This window comes from Esox lucius, chromosome 8, assembly GCF_011004845.1.
Source record: "Esox lucius isolate fEsoLuc1 chromosome 8, fEsoLuc1.pri, whole genome shotgun sequence".
Taxonomy (NCBI): domain Eukaryota; kingdom Metazoa; phylum Chordata; class Actinopteri; order Esociformes; family Esocidae; genus Esox; species Esox lucius.
The window spans coordinates 31484960-31507912 of record NC_047576.1 but is presented as its reverse complement, the minus strand read 5'-3'; the positions used below and the strand labels follow the sequence as shown (position 1 = coordinate 31507912).

The 22953-nt window shown below is 40.0% G+C and overlaps 1 protein-coding gene across 3 annotated transcripts in view; it reads right to left on the bottom strand.

The window, feature by feature from the left end:
• The window catches only part of LOC109615428 (complement factor H-like), a 62352-nt gene extending 44003 nt beyond the window's left edge, over positions 1–18349 (bottom strand). For all 3 annotated transcript variants that reach the window (XM_034293606.1, XM_034293608.1, XM_034293607.1), the window contains exons 1-4: positions 18221–18349; positions 2535–2723; positions 2209–2394; positions 1527–1709 (exon numbers count right to left, since the gene is read on the bottom strand). In XM_034293606.1, coding sequence (XP_034149497.1) covers positions 1527–1709; positions 2209–2394; positions 2535–2723; positions 18221–18290 — 628 coding nt within the window. In that variant the 5' untranslated portion in view covers positions 18291–18349. The remainder of the gene's footprint in view (positions 1–1526; positions 1710–2208; positions 2395–2534; positions 2724–18220) is intronic.
• Between the last annotated feature and the right edge of the window lie 4604 nt (positions 18350–22953).

The following is a 22953-nucleotide window of genomic DNA, read 5'->3' as shown; positions in this document are numbered from 1 at the left end:
TGGCATCTCTGCGGTCCATTTGCAATTTCTTACCAAATCGCTGAGCTGCGTTTAAGCTGTTAGCTTTCACCGGTGTTTCACGCAAAACATTGATAGCAGCACAATCCTCCATGTTTTGTAATGTGTAGGTAAGTTCGCTCAGGCAAGACTGACTGACCATCACCGATGTCTGCATGGTTTAAATACACATACCACGCCAGTCAACCCATAAAACATGAAAGGTTAACAACCACCGTTTGTATGCCAGCTGTTGCACCACTTGTCAGAAGAAAAAACACCAGGGTTTTATATTTGTCGAACAACATTTGCTGTACACCAAACACCTTACCGCTGACACAACACTTATTTACTGCCTGGGAATTTAACATTCCGGAACCCTAAGCCCCATTTGTTAATCATCAAACATAACCCACCTGTTATAACACTAGTCTGGTTTGCTCATCAGGTGTTGTAAAACATCAAACACTGACACATCAATGTAATCATAAATCACAAAGTCACCGGACATGCATACGTCACTCCTGAAGTCCTGCCCTAACACACGTCATACAGGAAGTCCCACCCTGACATACGTCATACCGGAAGTCCCACCCTAACATACGTCATACCGGAAGTCCCACCCTAACATACGTCATACAGGAAGTCCCACCCTAACATGCGTCATACCGGAAGTCCCACCCTACAAACCGGATGTCCCGCCCACCTGTCACATCAATATGGAAGTCCCGCCCCCCAGGGCCATAAATCACCATTCTGACACATTATACCCTACACTAACTACTTATATAACTAATATGAAGCCAGTACAATAATATCATTGTTTGGCCATTTGTGTTGTTCACGACTTAGATCTTCTGGAAATGGGGGTGGTGTTGGTGGGGGGGGGGGGGTACGGACAGCTTGCACCTCGGCCTGGCACCACCATGCTACACTAGTGAGTGAAAGGATATGTTTTCAATATACAAATAAACAAAGACATGGACATAATTACTGAAACAAGCATACAGATCTCTATCAATGATGAGAAACCCCATGAACTGAAATGCGAACAGCAAAGCATTGTGGTCCAGTCACGCTCTTGCACTGCCAGGTAAGTTCTGTTTATAAAGCTATTATTAAACTCTTATCAGTCAACATCATCCTATCAACTTCAGCAGAAAGTCATCTGTTGAAGTTAAGCCTATGAGTGCCCCAACATAACAAGTGAATATTATAGGTAGCTAGCTATCTAGCTAATGTAGTAGAAGCACGTAAATCATAGCACAAATAATCACATTTGCACAAATAACTATAACGTTATCGTTAGGTGACATTGTCATTTGGGGGAGGGGTTTTGCGAGAGGTCAATTCTTATATATGGGTGCAGTTAATACTCAGGTTTGTATGCACACAAAGCTATAAAATTCATTCGGTTTATACACGGTGTGGGTTATAAATGGGGAATTACGGAAATATGTCCAAGCATGGAGTCTAATGGAATTTAATTACAGTGAAATTAAAACATGGCTTTCTTCAAAATACTGCACCTTCACAGAGTGGAGTTGGGGTCCAGGTGCCATCAACTGTGCATTTCGCAAAAGTCGCGTCTTTTGTGGGTTTATATCCAGGCTTACACTGGTAATCATTTTGGTCATTCAATTTTCCTGTCCTCCATCTTGTCAGGCTGGTGTGACTCACAAGATTATCATGAGGGGCAGCACAGGTTATCTCTAGAATGAGAGATGTTCACCATTAGGGATCAAATACATGTACAGTAATATAAATTCTAACACCAGTGTGTTCCCAATTACATTTCTTAAAACAATAGAAGTCTAATAGACTTCAACCCTATTGATCAGTGATGCAGTGGAGTAAATTTGAGCAAATGGTAATCAGGCCTCTCTTTCTAAAACTGAGCAACTGGGTCAACAGAGATCTCTTATACTATGAGAGATCTTGGTATCCCCAGAGTTTATGGAGTTTTTTTGTTCAATTAAGATACAAGTTTGTTTATTTGTAAGAATTTATGTTGCTTCTTCATCTATACATATTTGAATAAAGGTCCTTTTTTGGTATTCATACTTTTCTTATTCATTTCCACAACAGTGTCTTTAGTCATAATACTCTTCATACTATTTTGTTACATAAATTGTCCAAACATATTGTATATAATGTAAGTATGATATAACTGAATCACAGTGAAATATGGCTTTCTTTAAAATACTGCACCTTGACAGAGTGGATTTGGGGTCCAGGTGCCATCATTTGTGCATTCCGCAAAAGTTGCGCCATTTGTGGGTTTATATCCAAATATGCATTGATAATCCTTTTTTTCTTCAAATCTTCCTGTCCTCCATCTTCTATCCCACCTGCCATACTTAACAAGAGTATCATCTGGGGGAGCACAGGTTATCTCTAAAATGAGAGATGTTTAGGGTTAGTGATACAATACTGGTACCGTAATACTAATTCAAATACCAGTGTATACCCAAGTGGTATTTGATGTGTTATATTCTCAACACATTATACTTGAGTATTCTCCAGTAGTAACATACGTTCACAATCTGTAGAAGATGACCACTTTCCATCGTCATTGCATGTCACTTCTTTTTCAGTGGTCTTGGAGAAAAAATCCCAGAAGCCTTTTGGACATTTAATTTCTAACTTGTCATCAGGATAGAAGACACTGCGTCCAGAAGGTTTATAAAGGGTTCCTTCTTTTTGTAACAATCGACATTTTACTTCTAGATATTACAGAGAAAAGCATATTACAAAATCAGGTTAGTAGGTTGCTGCAATCTGTAAATAATATAACTAAAAACCAAAACAATAGTGTGAGCACTACAAGTTGAAAACCTTCTTGAGATGATCAGATAAAAAAAAATAAACCAGCATTAAGCCTTCTGTGGATCAGTTTGACACCTGTGCCTTAAACTATAATTCATTTATTTGAAGTCAAATATAGATATATATATATATATATATAAAAGCTTTAAATTATTTTTGGTGGAAACTCTCAAAGGGTATGCACAGTAAAATCAAAATCTTTACTGAATGTATTTAATCTTTGAACTGAGGCAGATGTAAATACGACCACAAGAGTATGAAAAATCAATATAATTGCTTTGTCTGTAGAGACCTACATGAAAATCCAATCAAATGATTTGAGTCTGAATCGCACAGTTAAACTGGATCAGGGCATCAGTTAGCTCCTGAACAGTCTGTGGCGCTACTTGGCGGTGTCAAATGGACAGATACATAACATCCCAGAGGTACTCAATTGGTTTCGGTTCTGGGGATTGTGAGGGCCAGACAATGGCATTAATGCCTTCGTCATCCAGGAACTGCCTACACACTCTGGCCACATGAGGCTGGGCATTGTCCTGCACCAGAGGGAACCCAGGGCCCACTGCACCAGCTTTAGGTCTGAGGATGGGTCTCAGGATTTCATCCCGGTACCTAACAGTAAGGTACTGTTGGCTAGCACATGGAGGTCTCTGCGACCCACCAAGGATATTCCTCCCCAGACCAACACTGACCCACCGCAAAACCGGTCATGCTGGATGATGTTCCAAGCAGCATCACGCTCACCAAGGAGACTCCAGACTCTTTTACATCTGTCATATGTGCTCACTGTGTTCTTGCTCTCATTTCTGAAGAAAACGGTCGCCAATGGCAGACCTGCCAAATCTGGTGTTCTCTGGCGAATGCCAATCGAGCTGCACTGTGCTGGGCTGTGAGCACAGGTCCCAGTAGAGGATGTCAAGCCCTCATGCCACCCCCATGGAGTCTGTTTCTGACAGTTTGGTCAGCAACATGCACACCAGTAGCCCACTGTAGTTCATTTTGTAGAGCTCTGGCAGTGCCCCACCCCTGTCCTGTTCTCCTTGTGTAACAGCTCTTCTCCTAGTATCTCCTCCATGCTCTAGAGACTGCACTGGGAGAAACAGCAAACACAGCAAACCATCCTGGAGCAGCTAGACTGCCTGTCAACCTGAATGGGCTGCAGTTACCGCCTCATGCTACTAGTAGTGACAACGACATCAGATAAATGCAAATAATTTGAAAATAATTTATATAAATACTTGATTTATATCATTTTATCCCAACTCTGTCAACTAGGCCTAGCAAAAACATTGTAATTGTTAGCATGTTTCATGTTGACATTCAACCATTATCTTTAAAGCATTCCATATTGAATCATATATCATTCAAAAGCTTGTTTTCCAGAGCATATTGTTGGCTAATCCATACTTGTCTACATACTTTGTGTATCTGGTGTTTTGTGTTGAAAGATGCATTATCCTTATTTCTGGAAAGTACATTCTAATTGCATTAGCCTATCTTTATCAGTCATTTTCTCAAAATGACATGTTTTCAATGTGCCAATCCATTTCACAATATTCCACACACAGGTTCTTAGGTCTTATAGCCAGACTTACACAGACTTTAAATTTGACGTGTCATTTTATCTGTAAATATAGGCAAAATATGCATCTGTCATACATATGAATATAGTTTTTTAAATAATTTCATGAAATAACAATATTTTGATTAACTATTCTGTAAAGGTCTGAGCATTGGGTGTCTTATCACAACAGAAAAACAATAAACATTCTAGTTTGAAGTAATGTGTTGAAAAACATATTCTCGTGATATACAAATTAGTTTAGCCTCATTTTAATATTTTTATAGTTAAATAAATAAAACTTGTAAAACAAACATATCTTGTATTTCTGAATAATTGCAACTTGTAAAGTTTCAGTCTGATAAGAGTAAAGGAAAAAATTGTACCTATTAGAGGGTGGTGTCTGGCCTTAACATTTCTCAGTGCCAAGGTTAACTTCATGAATCCCTGTGAGCATGGCTTGGTGTAGAGTCTGCGGAATTACTTTTCTGTTCTGTTTTAGTAATTACCCATTTGCAACACTCAGCTCTGACCTGAGCATTGCAGGGACAGCACCCTTTAAGACAACCATGATAAATGTTCCTGATCACCATGTGTAGCTCCGTGTTTTTGCTGTCTGTTCTGCTATTAGTTTTGATTTTGTGTCCGATACAGGTAGTGAAGCAGTGCACATCATCTCCAGTAAAGCTTACATGACTCACTGTGGGTGTTCTTGTTAATGCACCTGCTAACACGTTGTGTACCTGAAGTAAACAGTTAAGTCCAGAAATATTTGGACACTGACACAATTTTCATAATTTTGTCTCTGTATGCCGCAATGGACCGAGATGCAATTGAAGTGGAGACTTTTGAACGAAAATATTGTATGAAACGTTTAGGAATTGCAACCATTTTTATACAGTCCCCTTATTTCAGTTGCCAAAATGTAATTGGACAAAAACACAGTCCTAAATCTTTTTCTTTTTAATACATTGCCAAGAATCCTTTGCAGGCAATGACTGCTTGAAGTCTGGAATGCATGGACATCATCTAATGTTAGGTTTCCTTTGTGATGCTTTGCCTGGAGCTGTCTTCAGTAGTTGTTTGTTTGTGGATCTTTTTGCCTTATGTTTTGTCTTCAACAAGTGAAATGCATGCTCGATAGGGTTGAGATCAGGTGATATACTCGACCATTGCAGAATATTCCACTTGTTTGCCTTAATAAACTCCTGGGTTGCTTTCGCAGTAAGTTTTGGGTCATTGTCCATCTGTAACGTGAAGCGCCGTCCAATCAACTTCGCTGAGTTTGTCTGAATCTGAGCAGACAATATATCCCTATACACTGCATAATTTATCCGTCTGATTCTGTCTTCTGTCACATCATCAATAAACACTAGTGACCCAGTGCCACTGGAAGCTATGCATGCCCATGCCATCACACTGCCTCCATAAGGTTTTACAGATGTAGTATGCATCAGATCATGAGCCGTGGCTTTTTTTGATATGTTTTGAAGTCTAATCTGGCCTTTCTATTCTTGAGGCTTATGAATGTTTTGCACCTTGTGGTGAACCCTCTGTATTTGCTCTTGTGAAGTCTTCTCTTTATGGTAATCTTGGATAATGATATGCCTACCTCTGGGAGTGTTCTTCACTAGGCTGGATGTTGTGAATGGGTTCGTCTTTACAATGGACAGGGTCCTATGATCATCCACCACTACTGTCTTCCGTGGATGTCCAGGCCTTTTTGTGTTGCTGAGCTCACCACTGTTGATTTAGCCACTCAACAATACTACGGCAAAGACGATGGAAGAAAGCCGATGAGCACCTTGGAGTTTATATGTATGTTGGTGTTTTGGAACAGTTTACTAAAGAAAACGTACATTTTATCAAACTATCTGCAAAATAATTTGATAGATGTAAACACTGTAGTGGATCTCATTGACAGCTGCATGGCTCAGATCCGACATAATCGCAACGATGAGGCGTATAACCAGATGGAGAACACCGCGAAAGAGATGGCCTGACAGAACAACGCTCCCACTGAATTTGCGGAAAATAAAGTGCACAAAAGAAAGATATTTCAATACGAGGACCCACAAGAAAAGCAGAAGGCGCGGATGCATAAACGGATGTATACTATTACATCCTTGACGTGGTTGTTGTGCAGTTTGAGAATCGATTTGCTGACTTATAGCAAGATTGTTGTCTGTGCTCAACCCAAAGCCGTTTGAGCTCCCTGATGGAGAAAGGAATATGCTTGAGCTCGCATATTTCTACTTAGAAGACATTTAAATGTATGGACATGAATAAATGTTGTCCCATTGCATATTAAACACATAGGCCTATGCTGGAGTTGCTGCCCCAGTGTGCAGCTTTTGCTCATTCCACGATTGCACTATGTATACACTGTCTGCTCGCTACAGCTACAAAGAGGCACACTCTCATTCATTTCCAACCAGAGCCAGCGAATCACGGCGATAGCCAATAGGCTCATTCTTTTGTGCTTTGTTTTGTGCTGGTTTGTGCTGTAGACATTTTTGTTTGTGCATCATCTGTGTTTTTAATATTAGAAATTTTATTGTAGGCGATGACATCACTCAGGCCCCCAACATGCTCCAAATTCAACCAAAATAATCACATTTGTTTGCTCTTCGTTTGTGCCGTTAAATGTTTAGTTTGTGCTGATGCAGCGTTTTATATATTAGACCTTTAATATGGGTGTCACCAGCCCCACAACCTGCTCCAAACTGCCACAAAATAGGCTCAATAATTGTGCCGCTGAAAGGTTTGCTTGTGCTGCTACAGGTTTTGGTACATAACCTACATTCCTACTGGATTGCACACTGGCCTTACTCTCTTTACACTATAGCTCTGTCTCTATCGCTAAGAAAGCAGTTGCAAAAACAAACCTTTACCTGCACAAAAGGAGCACAAATGATTGAGCCTATTTTGAGTGAATTTGACCCTTAAAATATTATTTATCTAAAAAATGATAGCAGCACAAACTTTTTACCGCACAAACCAGCACGAACGATTAAGCCAAATTTTCTGTAGTTTTGTGCTGGATGGGGGACCATCTTTACACAGGTAAAATACCTTTAATCGCTTCTGCTCCAGTTGTGCTGCTGTCATTTTTTTAGTTGTTAGTCATAAAAAATATTCATTCAGCCCCCCAGAATCCTCCAAATTCACCCATAAAAGTCTTGTTTGTGCTTCGTTTTGTGCAGGGGTTTGTGCCGTAACAAGTTTTGTTTGGGCTGCTACTGTGTTTTAAATATTAGACATTACATTATTGGGTATGGCGTCACCAGCCCCCCAAAATGCTCAAAATTCCATCGAAATAGGCTCAATCGTTTGTGCTCTGTTTGTGCATTTAAACTAGTTCATGGCTTTACGCTTTCCACTTGCCCTATAGCTCTGTCATTATCTTTAGGAAAGACAGACGCAAAAACAAAACTTCCACCGACCCAAACGGAGCACAAATTGAACCTATTTTGAGTGAATTTGACTGTTGTGAGGTTTTCTCGTCACTCCCAGTCCAACTCCTCCGCCACGCTCCGCACCTGCAACCGTTTCACTTCCCAACACGCATGAACGCACCCAACACTCCAGATCCCAATCACCGGAATACTGAACACCTGTGCCCTGTTAACCCCTCTATTTGGCCCGTGCTCTACCTCCCCTCCAGTGTGAGGTATTGTTCTCAGTGGACCTGCCAAGCCTTCTATCGCGCTCTCGCATTACTTTGTTGATTCCCAGCCTGTTGTGTCTGTCCCGTCCTATCTCCTTGTTACAGAACCCTGCGTCTTGACCTGTTCGCCTGCCCCGTAGCGTCTCTCCCCGCCTAACCCTGCCTGTGTTGTTGCCCGTACGGACTGCCTTCCCGGAACACCAACCTCCCTGCCTGCCCCTGGATATCCTTACCGTCTCTCCCAGCCTGTGCTGTAGCCTCCGCGGATTGATCACCCGGCTTCCTGACCTGCTTGCCTGCTTCTTGGTTTCGCGTCCCTGTTCATCCCTGCCTGTGCCTTCGCCTTCAAGGACTGATATTCTGGTTACCGACTCTCTGCCTGTCTTTATCGTTCGTGTGCTAGCCTACTCCCTTGTGCGACGTACAATAAATCTACAATTGCACTTCTGCAATTGGACCCACACTACTCTGGTCCTGGTGTTCACTACAACAGACAATAACAATGATCCACAATGTGGGGAGCAGAGGGGAAACATTTAAACACATACAAATGAGTTAATGTTTCTGCTACCTCGGTTGGATTTTCTTTACAGCCTAAAGATGGCCTGTTTCACTTGCATTGAGAACTCCTTTGACCGCATGTTGTGGGTTCACAGAAACCGCTTCGAAATGCGAATTCCACACCTGGAAACAACTCTAGACCTTTCACCTGCTTAATTGATAAAGAAATAACAAAGGAATAGTCAACACCTGTCCATGATTCTGAGTCAAATGTCCAATTACTGTTGGTTTCTTGAAAAAGAGGGGGCTGCATATTATTTCCTGTTATTCCTAAACCCTTTTTCCTATTTGGATGTGAATACCCTCTGTTAAAAGCTGAGAGACTGCACTTTTAGCCCATATTATTATTTAACTGTACCTTGAATATATTTTGCCAAAATAACAAAACTTGTGTCAGTGACCAATTATTTCCAGACCTAACTGTAAATGAGTTTAAAATCATACCTTTCTAGCTTCATTATGAAGCATTGTATCCTCTGTGACATCTCATTCAAATACTTTTTATGATGGCAACCAGTGGATGATGGTCTGTTTCAATTGTGAAGGTGGGAAGACCGTACACATACCTAGGGAACCTTTCCAGTCCAACCACGAAGCCTAGCCATCTAAGCTTATCAACATTCAGAGTCATAAACCTGGAGGCATAGGCAACTGGCTGCCAATCCTCATTTTCTGCTTGCAGTATGACTGCGCAAATACCATCATCTGTTCTTTATTATTTTCGATGCAACCTTTACTGTTAGGTCGAGATGCTCTTGCCTGTGAGGTTACTATTAAATTCTGTTTCAAGATACTCCTCTGTTCTGGCTCCTCATTCGTTATGCCTGACTGCTTTACTGTCTATATAAATAAAATGTCCATGTGTAGGAGGTCTCGTAGTCCAGTTGTGTTGACTGACAGTTTGGGATCAAACTTCCCAATGAAGTTGAACATTCCTAAAGTGCATAGCACCCCTTTCTTTTCTGTGGGTCGAGGCAAGTCAATTACTTCCCGCTTGAGGATTTGGTTGTGTTCCCGCTTTAAGTTGTCATTCAAATCCTTTGGACCCATACACTCTTATATCATTGTTCTTCTTTCTGACACACACCATTGAATTAACCCAGTCCGTAGGCTCTTCCATTATTTTGATTATACTTAATGTGGTCATCCTTTCCAGTTCTTTCTTGAGACGAACACGCAGGGGAGCAGGGACTCTGGAGCATGCACCACAGGCTGTGCATCACCCTTGAGCTGGATCTTGTATGTGGTAATGGTAACACACCAAACCCTTTGAAGACATCTGAGAAACTCTGCACTATGGAATCTACTGAATCACTTGGTGCACTTACAGATGTACGATCACACTAAATACAGAAGACTTTTTTAACCAGTTCCATGTCCTCACAAGCTTTGTCAACTAACAGTGAATTAAGTCCTTCAGTGTCAACAGAAAACATGAGATTGTATGTTCATTCACTGCACAAACACAGCACCGTAAGAATACATCAGGGCATCCCTAATAATTATACCTAAACAGGAGGAAATATGAATGTTTACAGCTCAAACTACAATATGAGGAAATGTAATTCTCTCTCTGTAAAAGCCTTAAGAGATCAGATTGCATGAGATTGTGACATCTGGTGAAGACTCAAACAAATGCTATGTATCATATTTTTTAACATTATATTAGAAGGTAAATATGCTGAGAAACATTTTGTTGTGAGTTGATGGGGACTTTCCCAAATTTGTCTTCCACATAGATTTTTGGTGTTCCACACATGTGTATATGAACCTAGACACATTTTCCTTATCTTCTCTCTCGCAATGCCACATTTTCCTGCTCATCTTTCCACACCACATCCGTCTCTCCACCCCAAAGCCATCTCTTCACACCATATCTCCAGCCCACATCTCTGACCCACATCCACCTCCCTGCCCCACACCAATTTCCCCGCCCCACACCAGTCTCCCTGCCCCATACCTGTCTCTCAACTTTCCAATTACTGTTAAGGACTCCTCCCCATTCATTCATTATTAAAGAGGGGTGAGTGCTCTGCTGCAAATGGGATTCCAAATGTTTAAGTGGTTGACTGAGAAAGCTGAAGGTTGTTGTGTCCTACCCGACAAAGCATGCATAGTATTCCTCGCCTTAGACCCAAGAAGAGAGCTGTGCGTGATTTGAGTTATGTAGACATTTCACTTTGAGCCTGACTGTCTTTAAGATGATGAACATTCTGGACCACAGAAAGAGATGAGAGCTGAGGACATGCGAACTACAGAGAGTGAGAGCAGGGGCCAACACCACAGCTAGCATGTTGACTCACATTCCCAGTATGTGACGTGAGTGGGCCCAGGACAGTCATCATTCTCTTGAGCTGATAACATCATATTGGTGTGGGTGGAAGTCCACTCAATAGGGCCGTAATGACATTGGGATGGTGGTAAAAATAGCGGGGACCATGATGCACCTGTGGTAAACCTAATTTGCCTGACCAGCTGGGTCTCTTTCATTTCTGTTTCGCTTTGTTTCTCTGCTACCTGTGTCCCTTCAGTTGAGATGGAAGGGAGATGCCGGTTGGCTGGTTCAGGGTAGTGCGGGGGCTTTGGATTGGATTAGCTATGTCTCTGACAATTTGCTTTTAAACCAGGGCACAGTGAAGGGAAACAAGACTGGTCAATTTAGTTTAGGGCAACAAATAAAATAGACAGTAGGCGTAAGTGTGTTAAGTCCTAAGGCTGCATCACATCAGCTTGAGAACAGAGGAGACCAAAGGCTGTGGAGAAAATAACTGTCACTAATCTCTGCTCCTAAAAATAACTGATTGAAGCTACTTTTCCCATGCTTGGTTCTATACTAAGCAAACCCCTTTTGCCCAGCAGTCCAAAGCTTTGTTAACTCCTCCCTCCCCACGTGAGCCCTTCCCTTAAGTCCTTGGGACCAAATGTGTAGTGGAAACAGAAAAGTCTGGAGCCAACATGAGCACAAATCACCGGCGTAGCCCTGGTACAGGGGAAAGCACCAGAGGAAACACAGCATTAGTCTGGTTATTTAGACCATTTATTCTGGTTATTAGGTCCGTTTAGTCTGGTTATTTAGACCATTTATTCTGGTTACTAAGTAAGTTTAGTCTGGTTATTGAGTCTGTTTAGTCTGGTTATAAAGCCAGTTTAATCTGGTTATTTAGTCAATTTAGTCTGGTTATTAAGCCCATATTGTATGGTTATTTTGACCGCTCTGTTTGACATGTCATTACATGATACTATGCCTACAAAAAATGTATCAATTAAATCAGTGTACCGCCTAAAACAACCTGTATAGTGTGTCGTTTGTTTGGTTTGCAAAGTGACTTTTTCCATTGTACTTAGTATTCATTGTAGCAAATGCTGGGCATTTTCTTGGCTGGTGAAGGAAACCACATCGTGTGCAGCTGAACATACCTTCCTTCGACCGCTTGTCTATATTCCTGTCCTGTCCATGCACCTTCCCCTTGAAGGACACAGCACCGATCGTTGCACTGTCGTTGTTATTGGAGATTTTGATATATACTTATGTAATCAATATAATCAATTAATGTATCAATCACACTCGTACAACTAATCAGTATGGTAATCTGTATAATCATCAATATATAATGTGTCCTACAATGGATGTATTAAATTTGAGGGCCTGAGAGCCCTGTTATTTTATGGAGTTTTCAAGGCCTGCGCCACCAATATTAAACAATGATGGTTTGTTGGGTGACTTCCTGAATGATAAGAAATAACGGTGGCGGGTCAAAGAAGATCCGCCCAAAGAATTAGCATAGTGGGTTGGCCAGGTAGTGTTATACAAGATGGTACTGTATAAAATTGGGTGTCCGATGTTGGAAAGGCAGTTGTTCTGCAGACCAACTCGGCTTTTTTGAATCTTCATAAAAGTTCCTGAGTCTTTGCATCTTTTTTGGAGATCTGAAGTTTCTTCCACGACAGAATTGTTAACAGCCGCGCCATCAGGTTTTTCACTGAATGCCTTTGCATGCTGTTGAGCTAGCTCACTGGCATGCCATATTCTTACAGCACACTCTAATGACAGTTCAGTTTTTCTCAAGAGACATTCTCTCAATTATGTGAACAATAATGGAGCCAATGCACTATCCAGTAGAAATGTAGGTTATGTACCAAAAACTGTAGCATCACAAACAAAATTTTTACCGGCACAAACTATTGAGCCTATTTCCAGCACAATCCGCAGATGCTAAATTGGATTGAGATCTGCGGAACGTGGAGGCCAGGGCAACACTTTGAACCCTTCATCATGTTCCTCAAACCATCCATCCATCCATCTTCTTCCGCTTATCCGGGGCCGGGTCGCGGGGGCAGCAGTCTAAGCAGAGATGCCCAGACTTCCTTCTCCCTAGACACTTCTTCTAGCTCTTCCGGGGGGACACCTAGGTGTTCCCAGGCCAGCCGGGAGACATAGTCCCTCCAGCGTGTCCTAGGTCTTCCCCGGGGTCTCTTCCCGGTGGGACGGGCCCGGAACACCTTCCCGGGAAGGCGTTAAGGAGGCATCCGTAACAGATGCCCAAGCCACCTCAGCTGACCCCTCTCTATGTGGAGGAGCAGCGGCTCTACTCTGAGTACCTCCAGGATGACCGTGCTCTAAGGGATCCCCCAGCCACCCTGCGGAGAAAGCTCATTTCAGCCACCTGTATCCGGGATCTTGTCCTTTCGGTTATGACCCAAAGCTCATGACTATAGGTGAGAGTAGGAACGTAGATTGACCGGTAAATTCGCCTTGCGGCTCAGCTCTTTCTTCATACATACATCAACCGCATTACTGCAGAAGCTGCACCGATCGGTCTCTCAATCTCCCGTTCCATCCTTCCCTCACTCGTGAACAAGACCCCTAGATACTTAAACTCCTCCACTTGAGGCAGGCACTCTCCACCAACCTGAAGTGGGCAAGCCACTCTTTTCCGATTGACGACCATGACCTTGGATTTGGAGGTACTGATTCTCATCCCCACTGCTTCACACTCAGCTGCAAACCTTCCCAGTGCATGCTGAAGGTCCTGGTTTGAAGGGACCAGTTCAGGAATATAATGATTATTATTCTGGAGGATAATGGGTTCCTGGTAACTTCACGTTTCATTCTTCTCAAGTAGTTCGCAGTTAATTTGCATCTTTTCTTCTCCATACATTTTTTGCACCCCAGTTGACTTTTCACAACAAAACGTTTGAGTGTCCAGTGGCCACGCCTCAATAGTTTAGCTATTTCAAGAGTGTTGAATCCATCTGAAAGAAATTTGCCAATTTATGACTTTTTTCAGTGTCAGTTAAATCTCTTTTTTGGCCCATTTTACCTGAGGTCATGAAGATACCTAATAATTATGCACACCTTTATATAAGGTTGCTTGCATACAAGATTTTGATATATTTTATAATTGTTAAAATACTGGACTTTTATGGGATTTCTTTGGAATTCTTAATTTTCCATTGTTTACACTCCAACATTCTAATGACTTAGTCACAGTTGTCTCAAGCAAACACCTTTCCAAACTACTTAGAGAAAAATTCAAAAGATTGTGGATGTCCACACATCCCCAACAAAAGTTAAGAAATGAATTTAACATATTTTCACACTACTTTTTTACAAATATCTGCAATTTGGACCACTTTGCAAATGAGATTACGCAAATATCTCTTACCGAGCTTGAGATATTGCAACCAGAGTAACCATGACAACAGGATTTGTTCCTTCTTTTCAAAAACACCTCCAATGGAAAGTATTTTCTGAATCAGACACACTGACATGGAGGGACTTAAATACTTCTCAGCTATTTAATTCAGAAAGAATTAAAAAAATCTTACCAAACTGAGCTACTTCAACCGGAGTAACCATAGCAACCAGATGTTTAGCAATATTTCCCAAACACCTGCGGTTTAACTCACTTTCCCAGCAAGGCAGAGAAAAAATACAGCAATAATAATCATTTTATATATTCCTCAGCTTGTCAGCTATTTAAATCAGAAAAAAATACAAAAATATCTCTAACCAAACTCAATATACTGTGGCTGGAGTAACCATATTTTTTGCTACCTTGACACTTTATAATCATATGAAAAATACTTTAAAAGACTTGAAGCAAGCCCCAGTAACTTTACTTGTAAAGTTCAAATCTAGTTAACATTTAAGCTAGCTGTCTACACACAATTGCACTATCAAGGAGTCTAAAGAGTATAGTTGACATTTAAAATAGGGCATTCAAAGATGAATGGAAAGACAAATATGCCCTCATCCTACCTAGTTTAGTGAATGTAAAGCCAGTGTGTCTTATTTGCACTGAAGTTGTCGCTGCTTCAGAGGTGTGTCAAGCAAGTCACAATTGAATGCACTTCAGAACTTTTCCAAGCAAAAACTCTAAATTCAACTCCAAATAAAGCATTGTTGCAAAAAACTTTCTTGCACTTTTATTTTGCAGGCAAAATCACAAAAGAGGAAGTGTTTATGTGAGTAATTGTTGCCTCCATGACAGATCTATTTCAGCGCCAGCTGAAAAAATCATGCCGCGGGCCAGATATTATTGCTAGCGGGCCAGTTCTGTCCCGCAGGCCATCTTTAGCCGAACGCTGGCATTGAGGGTCACCAATGATGTGGCACATTTTGCTTGGAAGAGCATTCATTTTAAATTGCTCAGCATGACTAAGAAGTGTTAATGCAGTGGTGTCTTTCAAAATGTAAATTCCAGTTCGGAATTATCTCAACATTACTCACATTCCAAAATAATATTTGTAACTTTGGGTCTGACGTCGTGTCAGGTTTCAAATCTGGTTTGGCATAGGACTTGTGCAGCTACATGTTAGTGCTATGAAATACTTAGTTAGGAAAGGAAATAAAAAAATTAAATGTCTGATTGATCTGTGCTGATAAGGTAAAGTGAAACATTTTCTCTGTACAGTACAGTTACTGCTTTGTGTGAGGCATACATTGAAATATCTGTGAACAAGTGCCAGTGTTCTGTCCTCGCTGAACGTACTCACAGTGAGACTGTGTTCAACTATACAGTCAGCTAAACTCTTAATTAAACTACTTCTCCAAGGAACAGGCAGGTGTTGTCTTTGGCAGATTTAATGTAGATCAATCAAGTGTGAAACTGCAATACAAAATATACATTGCATACATTTAATCAAAACAAGCTTAATGCACTGCAGATATGAAAATATAAATCAACTGACTAAATCAGAGGTAAGTATGACTCAAGGTAAGTATTCTGTAACAAAAACATTTACTAAATCAAAGGTAAGTATGACCAGGTAAGTATTATGTACCAAAACAGTAACATGTTTTGAATTACAAAATATTAGCAGCCCACTAATTGATTACTCACTTTAACAAATGAGGATAAATCTAGCAGTTGCTAGCAATCTTTAACTTGGTTGAGATAACTGTAAATAATTCAAATTAACAAACTACATGCACAAAAATGTTCATGCAATGGTAATAAATGTTACTACTCACAGATGATGCCGTTTAAGAGCTTTAAAACTTAGGATGGTAGAGGATTGTAAGCAGCTTTTCACATGTCCTCAAGGTGAGCTACTAATGAACAAAGACTACCTTGGTTTGCTACTTCATGTGCAACTCATAAAAAAAAAACCTGGAAACAAATTACATTAAACTAGTTCCAGTTCCAACACAGCCAGGTTTAAATACAAAGAAGTGTTGACATCCAAACATATTTGGATCTATTTTAGGCTATTTTCACAGATGTGCACATGTCATCCAAATCCAATTATTACTATTCTGCCTGACAGTGTGTGGACAGATGTCCCCAGTTGTCACCTGTATGTTTAGGCTATGGAATGATTTCTGATTGACTTAGTCTGCCTCCACAGGTCCAGATGGTGACTGGCATGCACATGGATACAGTCTATTGCGCCTATAATATTGGGGAAGCCTGAAAAAGAGGATTACATTGATACAGAGGCTTGTCAACCTTTAGGCTACTTTATGTTTAATTTATCTGTCACATATCTGCAATTGAATAAAACGCCTCTTTGTATTTCAAGTAATGAAAATATTCAGGTACTGCTTTAGAGCAAGACATACCCTTATTTCCCAGCATGCAGTTACCTTTGCAAGACCTTATCCATCACCAAAACTGTTCAAGAATGTCCCACATGCAAATAAACGCAGAGCTATGCAGACAGACTGAACAGTGGTCAAGTCTTGGCTACGTTGAGTGTGCTTCCTTATGTGTGGTTCCAGCAGACAGCATAGGTAAACTTTGCTGGGCCTAATGAAACCTGTACCTCTCCCACTGAGACTCATCAGGGAAGCCCAGTGGAGAACTTCTGTCTCTGAAGACCCTTGGGGTTGGTGGTGTAAACGCTCTGTGTAGAATCTGAGTACCTTCATCCACAGGGTTATTGAGGAATGGAGATGCCATAGTTGGTTGTAACTGGCTGGTCTTTAGATGCACAAAGATCCACAATAGTATGCCAGAAGATTAGTATGTCTCAAACCATTGTCTGCTGAAAATAACATGCCAAAAGTTCCTAGATGGTCTACTATTTCTGGTGGATTTCTGGTGCACCCAGGCACACTTTTTGGGGTAATACATACCACAACTACTTGCGCAGTGAAAGAGGAGGGGTTTCCACGATTCTCTTGTCTTTTCACTTGACGAAAAAGTCAGTTATTGTCACCTATATTGATAGTTATTGCATCAATGTCAAACATTCTTGTGCCCTGAAATGAAATAGCTTTGGCAGTGTAAAGTTTGTCTTTAGTCTCGCTAGCAATTGCTCAATTCTTATGACTATTCCCAACTACTAAGATACTAGTATTACTGGCTGATAAGCTTTTAAAATGGCTAGTGGCAAAAGCCATACAGTTCATAGATGCTGTTTGTGGTAGAAGTAAACTTCATAAGAAATGTTTGTCAGTTTAACACAATGCTTAAAGGTGTCTAGCAAAATACTCAAACTTGGCTTGGTGTTAATGCACAACAAAATATAATGTTGAGACATTATGATAATGAAGGTCCCAATCAGTCCCAATACTGGCATACTAGCTTACTATATACTAAACAGTATGTACTATTTCCATCATCTGCAAGGTACATACTGTACTTGTAGCATGTAGTATGCAATTTGAGATTCAGCCATAGTCTAAGCCTATGTCAATTAACTATTGGCTTTTGAAGGGACTGAAAGTGGTGAGACATGCTTACCTAACTTGTTTATTTCTATTGATGTGTTCTTTGGAACAAAAAATTAAACACGTCAATTCATGTTTGGACACAATGACAGAAAACAGTTTGAACATATGTTTCTGAACACAGACAGGACAAAAGTGATGCAAGCGAGAATATACACAGAACTGTCTTTTGGGATTCTGTTTCCGCCTCTTGGACATTCTTTGAAACCCAGCTAAATTAAGCTTGACAGTTAGCCTGCGAGGGAGCAGCTTAGTTCAGAGGTATAAGCTACCTTGGTTACTGAGCAGGGATATGAGCCATTCTCACTTAAATTTGCCAGACTTATCAAAATAAGAACCCATAAATATCTATCAAAGGTTTTTCAATATTATCCGATTACACAAACACATTTATTTTCCTTCAGTCAGGAAGTGAACTTACCTTGGCATTTCACCACGTTGAAGGTACACAACGAGAGTACAAAGACAAAGCATAAAGTTATCAATTGCATTTTGACTTCATCACCTACTCTCACCAGTGAAAATGTTGGGAAGTTGTGAGTCACAGAGTTGGAATAGCTAAATGAACTTCTATTGATTAATGATTGACCAAAGACCACTGAATTTTGTCTGTCCACGCAACACACTAAAATGACAAGATAACATGTGTTCTGTTAAGCAGTAAGAATTTAATGAATCACAGGCTGTAGGGCAGGGTTCAGTTTTTTCTGACATAATAGTTGAGGAACTAGAACAGTCCTGCTACTGTATAGAAAAATCTAATTACAACATACATTTGTAATTATCTGATTATTCAGTATGTTTTGTATCTTTCATTTTTTGGAAAAGGCATATTGCAATTAAGAGAAAATGTTTCTCCCAAAGTCTCAAAAGACTTTGGGAGAAAGTGGACAGTAAAACTAATAGTGTCAGTGAAGTATGGACAAATGCACACAGAAATATGCATTCTTACTAAAATGTTCCACCCAGTCTTCCTCTGTCCAGTGTCTGTGTTCGTATGCCCATCTTGTTCTTTTCTTTTTCTTGGCCGATGTGATATGACTTTTTCATTGCAACACTGCCTAGACGACCAGCGTCCTGGAGTTGCCTCTTCACTGTTCATGTTGAGACTGGTGTTTAATGAAGCTATCATCTTATCATCATCTTAATTGACAGAAAATATGGTTTTCTTTCAAAAACAATAACATTTCTACAGTAAGTGACCCCAAGCTTTTCAGTGGTAGTGCATACTACCACTTTTGACTCAGAGGAAGCGGCATGTTTGAATAGTGAATTTACAATTACAGAGCTCTGTCCCTCAAGGAACACCTAGGGTCAATGGACACAATCAATTTTCCTGGTACCCCCTGAACCAATGGCCCATTTTATGTGGGTAAACAGTTCAATTTCAATTTATTGTTATGTTCACTTGTTTAGCACTAATCACAGGGGTGGACAATTTGGTCCACTGAGAGCTTTTGTCATGACAGGGTTATGTTTATAAACATGAAGGAGACTGTGTGGATCTTTGAATTTATATATTTTACATTAATTCAGTTAAACATATTCTGACCACATTTCTGTAGTCTTTGCTTCATAGGTATATTTCGTTTGTAGATCTGTTTGTTTGCAAATTGGTCTCTGCTGATTATGAGAAAATTTGATGGTGTGAGAATAACACTGCACTCACACTGGCTTCCCTTATTCTGTACTGCAATTGTAATTACCTCTGTCTATGGCTTTTCCCAGGGAGATGAAATAAAAAAATTCACAGGGAGATGGAAAAACACTTATTTTGGTCAATTTGAAATGTCTCAAATCATGCATACTATGTACACATACTATGATTTTGACACAATTTTATTATTAACCAAGCATTACTCACAAAGGGGCCAAATAATAGACACACCATTTCGTATTTTAATACAACTTTTAATAACAGCGTCCACACACCTTAAACTTACAAACAGACCAGAATTCATCTTGTGGACCCTAATTGGTCAAACATAGGAAAGATCCAAATGATCTACTTTTCCATTTCAATATCCTTTTCTTATTTAAACCCATTTAAGTTGAGCAAGATTGGTAGGGATTTATGGAACTGAGATCTTTCCCTGGCTTGAGAAAAAAGGTTTGTTGTTCAGAGTTATTGTGTTGCTGGGTGTTCATGAAGAAAAAGGAGAATTTCAGTTTATTTCATTAATAAATGTCAATGGCATAGCCCATGTTTTCTAATTTAAAGACTGGAGAGGACATACTCATGTACTATAATGCTATAGGTTTGTAATATTTTATCTAAGGAGTAGTGAAAAGGCTTTTCCTCACCAAGTCACCAAATCTGGTGAAGCCATCCTATTGCCTAAGTGCTACAATATAAAGTCGATGCACCAAACAAACACCAGTATTCAGGAGAGCCTGCCCTTCCAACTTTGATGGGTAAAAGTGACAGATTCAATGACATATCCAATGACAGATTTCACAATGACTGCAACCATGAAATAAATCAATTGTGAAATAAATCAATAAATGTCGAAATACACCATTAAATATTATACTTTTTTATTACTTTTATAATTATCATTTAAATTATATACACAGATCAATCATAACATTATGACCACTGACAGGTGAAGTGAAAAACACTGATAATCTCATTTTCATTTCACCTGTCTGTGGGTGGGACATATTAGGCAGCAAGTGAACATTCTGTCCTCAAAGTTGACGTTTTAGAAGCAGGTAAAATGGGCAAGCTTAAGGATCTGAGCGACTTTGACAAGGGCCAGATTGTGATGGCTAGACGACTGGGTCAGGGCATCTCCATAACTGCAGCCCTTGTGGGGTGTTCCCAGTCTGCAGTGAAAAGGTGGTCAAAAGAAAAGGTGGTCCATATTAGGCAGGTGGTCATAATGTTATGGCAGATCTGTATTTCCATTCATATTTAATTTATTATTTCAAGGTGTATATGTTTATTTATTAAGTCCTAAAATTTCACCATAGCCAGATGGTCCCTCTCCTCTTTAGCCCAGAGGTCGTGGCATCCATGATCCCAATTTTTATTTTTTTATTTAGATTTATCAGACCACAGTTTTCCAATTTGCCTCAGTCCATCTAAAATGAGCTTGGGCCCAGAGAAGGCACGGCGGTTCTGGATCTTGTTTATATATGATTTCTTCTTTGCATGGTAGTGTTCTAACTTGCACTTGTGGATGTGGCAATGTACTGTGTTCACAGACAATGGTTTTGGGAAGTGTTCCTGTGCCCATGCAGTGATTTCTACTACAGAACTGTGTCTGTTTTTAATGCAGTGCAGTCCTGAGGGACTGAAGATCATGGCTAACCATTATTGGTTTTCGGCCTTGTCCCTTGCGTACAGAGATTTCTTCGGATTCTCTGAATCTCTTAATGATATTACGTATGGTAGATGATGATATCCCCAAACTCGTAGCAATTTTATGTTGAGAAACAGAAATTGTTGCACTATTTGCCTGCGCAGTCTTTCACGTAGTGGTGAACCCCTCCCCATTTTTATTTCTGAAAGCCTCATCATCTCTGAAATGCTCTTTTTATAACCAATCATGTTACTGACCTGTTGCCAAATAACCCAGTTAATTTTATTTTGCATTACACATTTTTTCCAGTATTTTGTTGCCCCTGTACCAGCTTTTTTGAAACTAGGATGATAGTAGATGGCATCAAATTAGAAGTGGACATATGTTTTTCAGGAAACAATAACATTTCTAATTATAGGGTTTAAATGATTTGCAAATCTTTGCATTCTGTTTACAGTGTCACAGTGTCACAACTTATAGTGTCACAACTGTTTTGGAAACAGTTGTATTATGACAGGGACAAGGGTCAGTCTGAATCACACGCTGATATATCCTTTTTGATTCAAGGAATTCACTCTTCATATTTCTGGTGCGATTTTTAATCGTAGGAGATTAAGGACTTCCTGGCTTAACTCATAGCTGTCCCTATCCAAAATCCTCCTGGTGTTGTTGTTGATCTAGCTGCTGCCTCGTGATTGCTGATGTCACTGCCCAAATCCTACCTGGTCGTTCCTTGTCCATCTGATTGTGCAGTTGACTTGGATTATATTTAAAAACTCTTCACATAGCCCCAATGCATTTATTGACCTGTGTGGTCATCTGAACATGAAAAGACATTGATGTGACCTAGGAGCTCACAAACTCTTAGTCTTCACCTCACACTACCAGAAGAGGACTTACCTCCCCTCAGTCTGGCTCCTCTATAGGTTTTTTCATATAGGTTTCAACCGTACTAGGGAGTTTTTCCTAGCCTTCTATTATTAAAAATAATAAAAATAAAACCATGCAGTTGGTAATACTCTACGCTTTATTTTTTTATTGTGTTCTTAGGAACAATGCATGCAAGGATTCAAATAAATGTGAGTAAACGTTCTGATGAAATTAAGTGCAGCATATTTACTCTTGCAGTATGCTATGTAGTGTAGGCCTAGGTGTGTCAAATGTCCAACTGCCATTCCAATCACAAAGACAGATACACAGTATGTAGCTACTGTGGATAGTTACGTAATGTTAGCTAGTTAACTTGTACATACCACCTAGGCCTGTGTTCATTCCAAGTAAGTTGGAAACATTTACAAAGATAGCTAGCAACACAAAACTAAATTCTAAACAGAATTACATCACCTCATTTGGCACTGTCTTTCAACACATACAATACAGTTAAGTTTGGGGTCACTAAAAATGTCCTTGTTTGAATAGGAATTATAGCAAAATGAAAAGGAAAGTGTCTGTGTGTTCTTTTTTGCCCATCTTAATCTTTTTATTGGCCAGTCCTTAGTGTCTGGCCATTTTGAGCCTGTAATCGAACCCACAATTGCAGATGCTCCAGATACTCAACTAGTCGAAAGAAGGCCAGCTTTATTGTTTCTTTCATCAGCATAACAGTTTTCATTTGGGCTAACATAATTGCAAAAAATTTTCTAATGATCAATTAGCCTTTTAAAATGATAATCTTGAACACAGGACAAATGGTTGTTGATAATGGGCCTCTGAACGCCTATGTAGGTATTCCATTAAAGATCTGCTGTCTCCAGTTAACAATAGTTATTTCCAACACTAACAATGTCTACACTGTATTTCTGATGAATCTGATGTTATTTTAATGGGCCAAAACATTTGAACGGTA